General features: G+C 41.2%; 1 protein-coding gene across 1 annotated transcript in view; it reads left to right on the top strand.

Annotated features, from left to right (window-relative positions):
- Nucleotides 1-2878: 2878 nt before the first annotated feature.
- ntsr1 (neurotensin receptor 1 (high affinity)) overlaps nt 2879-7961 on the top strand; it is a 331861-nt gene continuing 326778 nt past the window's right edge. The window contains exon 1 of the mRNA XM_028812143.2: nt 2879-3852. Within this exon, the coding sequence (XP_028667976.1) occupies nt 3193-3852 (660 nt within the window). The 5' untranslated portion in view covers nt 2879-3192. The remainder of the gene's footprint in view (nt 3853-7961) is intronic.

The raw sequence follows: 7961 nt of genomic DNA, 5'->3' as shown, positions 1-7961 counted from the left end.
CTTAGGTTTAAACCAATGAAAGGCCATCAAGTAACAATTGCATCAGTTTGTAGAGTTGCTTTTTCTTTTCAGTTAGCCTATTCCTTTATGTTCAACTTCAATAAAATATTTGCATTCAGATAATGTCAAGTGTTGCATCAGTCTGGAGCCGCTCAGATTCTCGCCCTCATAGGGACGATGATTTTTTTATTTTTTGTTTGTTTTTGATGGGGATCCCAGGAACGCATCCAGCCTTAGTCCAACTCACACCACTCACACACAGAGACATGAAATAAAAGTATATAAACTAATAAAACTGTATATTACATGAAATAAAAACATAATCAACAAATAAACAGATAACCCTCCCTACTACCTTATGGCAGTAACACAAAAAAACACCTAATAATAAATACTGACAACAACAACAACTTCATATAGCGCCTTTCCCATGCTCAAGGCACTAACAACCACGTCCATAAACAGCCCAAGTGCAGTGGTAGAGGATGAAGTGGAATGAAGGAAAAGATGACGATCCATTGGAGCAGCTTTTTGTAAGTCATATACCAAGCAGTCCTACCGGCAGTCCTGACGTGGCGAGGGGTGATGAGATTTGGAAAGCGCTCCCTCTGATGAAGCACAATGACTGATAATCCAACACTACTCACACAACAGGCGGGCACAGGGCAGTGCAGACATCTTTACAGGTTCGTGATCCAGGATAGAAACGATATTCAACGGTGGTATTACAAACAAAACAGACGGGTGAACACAAACACCAAACAACAGGACTTATTTTGCTATTTAGTCAGCTCGCTTTTAAAGTTCCTGCCGGCCCTTCTTGTCCCCAGCAGCCCCTGCATCCGTTGCAGACATCAGGGCAATATCCTCAGGGCATGCTGGGAAATGGAGTCCTTCAATCAGTAGAGCTGCTACAGGGTTGGGCTGAAGTTAATCAAGTACATACATATGTTAGGTATAATTAATATCTAAATGTTATCAATATTGCTGCATTTATTAAGTGTATAGGCGCTCATTTATTACTGTATAAGTTAAGCAAGTTATTTGGTTGTTGCCCTTTTACATGTATTCATAATATCAATTACATTGTTGTATTGGAAGCAAAGAAAAAGATGCTTTTCTAACATTGGGTGGGCAACGAGTTTTAAAAACATCCACTAGAAATCAGTTTACACAACCGTATTAAACCCACGGCATTTAAAAGTCTTTAACATCCTCTCCACAGATAGGAAGGTGTCAACAAAAGGAGCAAAGCTTTATGGAAAATATAATACTTTAATATGGCGAGTCATTTACAGAAAGCGTGATTATTTGAAGTTAAATCAACTTATTTTAACTGTGAATAAAGAAAATTGGAGCACTGGGATTTGAGGATTAGAAAGGAATTAATTCTGAATAATTAACATAAAGTAAGTGAGTAACAACAATTACAATCCCTGTGACGGATTATGCTTCTGTTTAAAGAAATGAATTTGATTGATTTACTTCAGCATTAATAACTTGTGTTTGTGCGACATCTAACAAATGGAAATCAGTATAACTAGAAAACGTACATAATGCCAGCAAAAACGTATGTAACGCCAAATTTATTTAAGTTAAAGTAACTTAAATGTTGGCCCTATTGTGTACGCGTGTGTATGCGTGTGCTTGTATGTGTGCGTGCGTGTGATTGTGTGTGCTTGTGTGTGTGTGTGCGTGCGTGTGCTTGTAGGTGTATGCGTGTGCTTGTATGTGTGCGTGTGTGTGCGTGCGTGCGTGTGCTTGTAGGTGTATGCGTGTGCTTGTATGTGTGCGTGTGTGTCCGTGCGTCTGTGTGCTTGTGTGTGTGCATGTGTGCCCTGCGATGAACTGGCGCCATCTCCAGGGTTTCTTCCCCACTTTGCGCCCACTGCGGACCCTCTGACCCTATTCAAGACGACCGGTTAGGAAATGACTGACAGACTTAAGGCATGCGTAGTGCAGTTTTTAAGGCTTCGGATTTCAAACTCTGAGGTTGTAGGTTCGAATCCCACTGCTGATCAGGGCCGGATTTATATGAAAAGAGGCCCTAGGCTATTCCACTTATGAGGCCCTTTCACCTTCCATTTTTAAGTTTGTAAATTACATGAGAGATAATAAAATGTTGCTAACAATTTGAATGTAGGCCCCTCTTGATCTTGAGGCCCTAGGCTGAAGCCTAGTTAGCCTATAGGAAAATCCGGCCCTGCTGCTGATACTGTGTGACAATGAGCAAGTCACTTCACCCGTCAGTCCTCAAATTGGGGAAAAAAATCGTAACCTGTTGTGACTTAAATGTTGTAAGTTGCTTTGGATGAATATCCCCAAGAGTTCTTTTTTTTTATCGTATCGGACAAGGTCCGCAGAGATGGTGATTGAGCCTGCAGAAAGCAGAGGTGTCACTGACAAAGCTTACGTGCACAAAGGGAGAACATACACACAATCATGAAGAGACTGACCGGGTCGGCCTCGCAGCCACTGTGTGTGCCATCCATCATTATTAGTACGCATAGCTTTTTAGGTATCGTCTCGTATGTGGTAAGGCTTTGGACTTCAAACCCTGAGGCTGTGGGTTCAAGTCCCGCTGCTGACACTGTGTGACCCTGAGCAAGTCACTTCACCTGCCTGTTCTCCAAGTGGAAATGGAGCCAATTGTATCTCAAATTCTGTAAGGACTTTAGATCAAGACGTCGGTTAAATTCAGGAAGTAAATATTTATTGCCAGAAGATTCATGTAAATACGCTTTCTCGCTGAATGATATTGTATTCACACTCGCATAACTAAAGGCTGCCGCGCGAGTGTAAACTAAAACAAAATGCAAATCCTGTAACAAAGCCCCGATCTAGAAGTGGTAAACGAAGGTTTAAAAAATCGCCGTGCCAAAGTGGTATTTTCCTTTTAACGATGCAAAAATAGAAGCTCCTTTCTCCACTTTGCTGAATGAAAGCGCGCGCCGTGCGTCACTCGTCAAGGTCTCAGCCGCGCCGGCAGCAGAAGCAGAAGCAGCAGCAGCAGCAGCAGCGGCATTTGAAGCCCCAGCGGCCGCGGCAGCAGCACCACCGACAGACACCTCCGTGGTGTCCGCAACACAAAACGCGGTGCAACTTTCGGCGAGAGTGATCGGAGACCGTTTCGTGGCTACTGTGCACCCTTCGAGGACTGAACCCTTTTCTCGAAGGGATCTGAAGCAAGAAATGTCGGCTACGATGAACCCCTCGGCCCCCGTTGCCTCTCGTAACAACTCGCTGAACTTTGCCTGCGAACGCTGCGAAGCCAATGCCTCGTACTTCGCCAACGACACCATCGAGGAGGAGGACCTGGACGTGAACACGGATATTTACTCTAAAGTCTTGGTCACCGTGATTTATATTTCATTGTTTTGTGTTGGCTCTTTGGGGAATTCTGTTACGCTCTATATCTTAATAACAAAAAAGACACTGCAGAACTTGCAGAGCACCGTACACTACCACCTGGGAAGCCTGGCAATCTCCGATCTCCTCATACTGGTGCTGTGCATGCCCATTGAACTGTACAATTTCATCTGGGTACACCACCCCTGGGCATTTGGGGACGCGGTGTGCAGAGGCTATTACTTCTTGAGAGACGCGTGCTCTTATGCCACCGCACTGAACGTCGCCAGTCTCAGCGTGGAGAGGTACATGGCGATATGCCACCCTTTTAAAGCGAAGAGCATCATGTCCCGGAGCAGAACCAAGAAACTGATCAGCGCGATCTGGGTAGCGTCTCTTCTCCTAGCTACCCCCATGCCTTTCATAATGGGACAGTATTACGCCGGAGAAGTTAAACTCTGCACCACCATAGTGCCCAAATCCACGGTCAAAACCATAATGCAGGTATGCCCATCGACGCTACCAGAAGGGACGGGGAAGGTTTGCTCGGCAGTCCAGTCTGATGTTTTAATAAACTGTTGGCACTCCTGTCTATTTGACAGGAAGAGTTTGTGAGTGGCGATTACGATTTTGAAATAAAATGGATGTGGTGTCAGCGATCCTTAAGAGTTGGATGGCTATCAGCAGGGGAGACGTGTAACCCGTTGTGAGCTTAAACATATTTTAGTCTGCTTGAAGTGCTGGAGTGAAACCTGAAGCTCAAACACCCACCTGACATGCACTGAGTTTTGCCACTACTGGGCACCTGCTGGCTTTAGTGGCCATGAAGGGAATTAGCGGCGTGCAACAAAACGCATAGCTACACATCGTTTGACCAAATTTAAAGAAACAAAATATCCACATTGAGTTAAAGGTTTGCTGGTGTAGGAGTTTAGGGGGTGATTTAGACGGGTTGACATCAATTTGAGGGAGCTGATGCTTTGCGGTTTTTAGGATTCTGCCCAGAGCTGTTCAACTTTCTTCTAACGAATCTTTAGGAGGGATAAGAGCGCACTTTTATGTAATTCTGCAGACTCCGTTCGCGCTGGGCAGGCGCTTCTTGTTTCTGGAAGCGGATCTCTGCAGGGGAGAAAATGCGCTGGAAGAAATGGGGAAGATTTTATTCGTTAGAATTGCTTTCATTAACTGTGTTTACAGTATCATAAAGCCGAGCACGTGAGGTAAAAGTCAAATTCCATTAGGGTGGAGAGAGGGACATTCGACTGGAAAAATACTCTCTCCGATCATGACTGGAATTGCATGGAACACGTGTAGATAGATAAATAGATAGATAGATAGATAGATAGATAGATAGATAGATAGATAGATAGATAGATAGATAGATAGATAGATAGATAGATAGATATGAAAGGCACTATATAATAAATAGATATGAAAGGCACTATATGATAGATAGATAGATAGATAGATAGATAGATAGATAGATAGATAGATAGATAGATAGATAGATAGATGTGAAAGGCACTATATAATAAATAGATATGAAAGGCACTATATGATAGATAGATAGATAGATAGATAGATAGATAGATAGATAGATAGATAGATATTAATTTTAATATAGATAGATAGATAGATAGATAGATAGATAGATAGATAGATAGATAGATAGATAGATAGATAGATAGATAGATAGATAGATGTGAAAGGCACTATATAATAAAAAGATATGAAAGGCACTATATGATAGATAGATAGATAGATAGATAGATAGATAGATAGATAGATAGATAGATAGATAGATAGATAGATAGATAGATAGATATTAATTTTAATATAGATAGATAGATAGATAGATAGATAGATAGATAGATAGATAGATAGATAGATAGATAGATAGATAGATAGATAGATAGATAGATAGATAGATAGATTTTGTTTATATAGCACCTTTCCCATGCTCAAGGCACTTCACAGAGTTTAAGAAAGAACAGCAGGTAATACAGTATATAGCATTGTACTAAACCAGATAAATAAATAAAGAAGAGTAAGATAGTAAATGCCGAGAAAAGCCTAACAGACAACATAATTGATGGTCACACACACAGATTACATGAGCATCTTGACAGAGAAGTAAACTGAGAGAAGGGTAATAAAGTCAAGTAGAGCTAAAAGCCTTCCTGAACAGATGAGTTTTGAGTTGTTTTTTAAAACAATTCATGGAGTCAGCTGATCTGATTAATTTCGGTAGGTCATTCCAGAGTCTGGGCGCTATACAGCTGAAGGCCCTGTCACCCATGGAGTGTAGATTAGTGTGGGGCACAACAAGATTGGCAGAATCAGAGGACCTTAGTTGGCGGGCAGGAACATAGTGATGGAGGAGGTCACTGATGTACTGTAGTTTGGCGCAAGGTCATTTAAAGCTTTGTAGGATAGATAGATAGATAGATAGATAGATAGATAGATAGATAGATAGATAGATAGATAGATAGATAGATAGATAGATAGATAGATAGATAGATAGATAGATAGATAGATAGATAGGGGCACAATTAAGCCCGTGCTACTCTAATCTCACAAAACTACATACTTTCGTGTCCTACTTTCACATTCGTGGTTTTAGTTGCTGCCACCTTTTTAAAGCTCTTGGTTTGAGTGATTAAAGTTGTGAATATCATATACTTAGTTAAAAGAAATAATGGAAGGTAAACCAAGGAGAAGTTCTACCCGTACCGGCTTCATTTCTCACTCCCGTTATGGTACCTGCGAGTTGGTGCACCGCGTGGACTTCACCAGTATGTATTCCTGTCCACTTTCTTAACTTGGTGACTTGGGGTCTGCGGAGAATCTGAGCCTCCACGTTAAGGAGGCTCGTGTAAAGTTATGGATGGTTCTTGAGTGATTTGCCTGCAGCCCGACTGCACTCTCGACGGGTTTAGTGCAGCGTAGTGCTTGTTAGTTTTCATTCCGCCCACTTTCTCCGTTAGTCTTCAATTAATAGTAATAATAATAATAATGATTCATTACATTTATATAGCTCTTAATTAACACTCAGTTGCTACTGCTAATGAAACAGACTTATTTTGCCTTCGTTTTACTAGACATGCTTTTTATGACACCTTAATTCTTAATTTTCCCCTTTGGTTAAACATTCTATTCCTTTATTCATTCATACAGAGAAGCTGGAGTCCATTCTAGTAAGCAGCGAGTGTAAGGCAGGAATAAACCCCCCTACACACACATACACACACACACACACACACGCACACACACACACCAGGGATAATTTAACATCGCCAATCCATGGTGTCTTCAGACTGTGGGAGGAATCCCCCAAAAACACACACACTCTTGAATGGCATTTTCTTGGGTAGTTTGCTTGACAAAGAACCATTTCATTCTGGGTTAGATTCTGAGAAGTTTCCAATGATGTGGACAAAACAGAATAATGAGATGTATATAGTAGGCTACCAAGTAGGATACGAGAAGATCAAGAAATCTGAACTCAGCCTGCGTTGATTGTATGCAGCAAGAGTCCTTTTTGAAAACAGGACTCCATTGGTGTTTCATTATTCTGATGTAAATTATTCATGTTTGTTTATGGCATCTGCTACGTATCTAAATAAACAAAGGTTCTTTCTGGAAGCCTCATGAGATGGGTTCTCCTCAATTGATTTTCCTATGGCAAGGTTCTGAAGAACCACCCTGACGCCTTCACTCCTAATAATAAAAGTGCCAGAGCGGTTCTTCAGAGCGATGCTATGGGGGAACCAGTTTTGGGTTCCAGAAGACCCATCCACATGAAGGTTCTGGAATGACCCTTTATTTATTAAGATTTGTAACAGTCTCCGTGCAGTAAATAACCACAAATAGATGATAATAGATTGGTGAAATACAAAGGGCTGTCACTGCACACATTCAGTTACATGGGTTTTCTTAATTTGTTGGTATCCTGCAGCCCACCATACAGTAAAAATGAAGTTTTGTTCTTTTATTCTACACATTGGGAAGTTTTTCAAAGTACAAAGATCCAACTTCATATGCAAAGAACTCATCCCAGAATGAAATGGTGTTTGGTCAGGCAATGGAGCCACAAGGAACTTGGCTCTCCATGGACACCCTTTATAAAGAGTAGTGTGTTTCCCGATGTCTGTGATAAATTGCCCACCATGCCCTTGTCCATTCTGCCCCCCTAATCATCTCATGTCTCTAACTGTGTAACTATGTCTCTCACTCCTTCACCCCCTAAGAGCTAATGTGCGGCGAGTGTGTTGGTGCAGGAATGACGGCCATCATACCTTCCAGGTGGATGCTACACTGTCTATGTAAAGCTCTCTGAGTAGTTAGAAAAGAGCTATATGTACTGTAAATATAATCAATTCTTATTATCATTATTTGCATGTTTTGCCATCTGTGGAAAGAAGGCAGTAATGGTAGATGGGTGCATAGCACATAGATGGATGAGTATAGCCCTTGCCCACCTGCACTATAAGCATATCTAAAACCCCATACTAAAAAAAAATCCCAAGCCCTACTAAAAAACACAAAACATTAATAAGAATAAAAACTTTAATAAATGTAAAAATACAGCAATAAATAAATAATCAGTTAAT

This window comes from Erpetoichthys calabaricus, chromosome 10 (assembly GCF_900747795.2).
Source record: "Erpetoichthys calabaricus chromosome 10, fErpCal1.3, whole genome shotgun sequence".
Lineage (NCBI taxonomy): Eukaryota > Metazoa > Chordata > Cladistia > Polypteriformes > Polypteridae > Erpetoichthys > Erpetoichthys calabaricus.
This window is presented reverse-complemented; position numbering and strand designations above follow the sequence as displayed.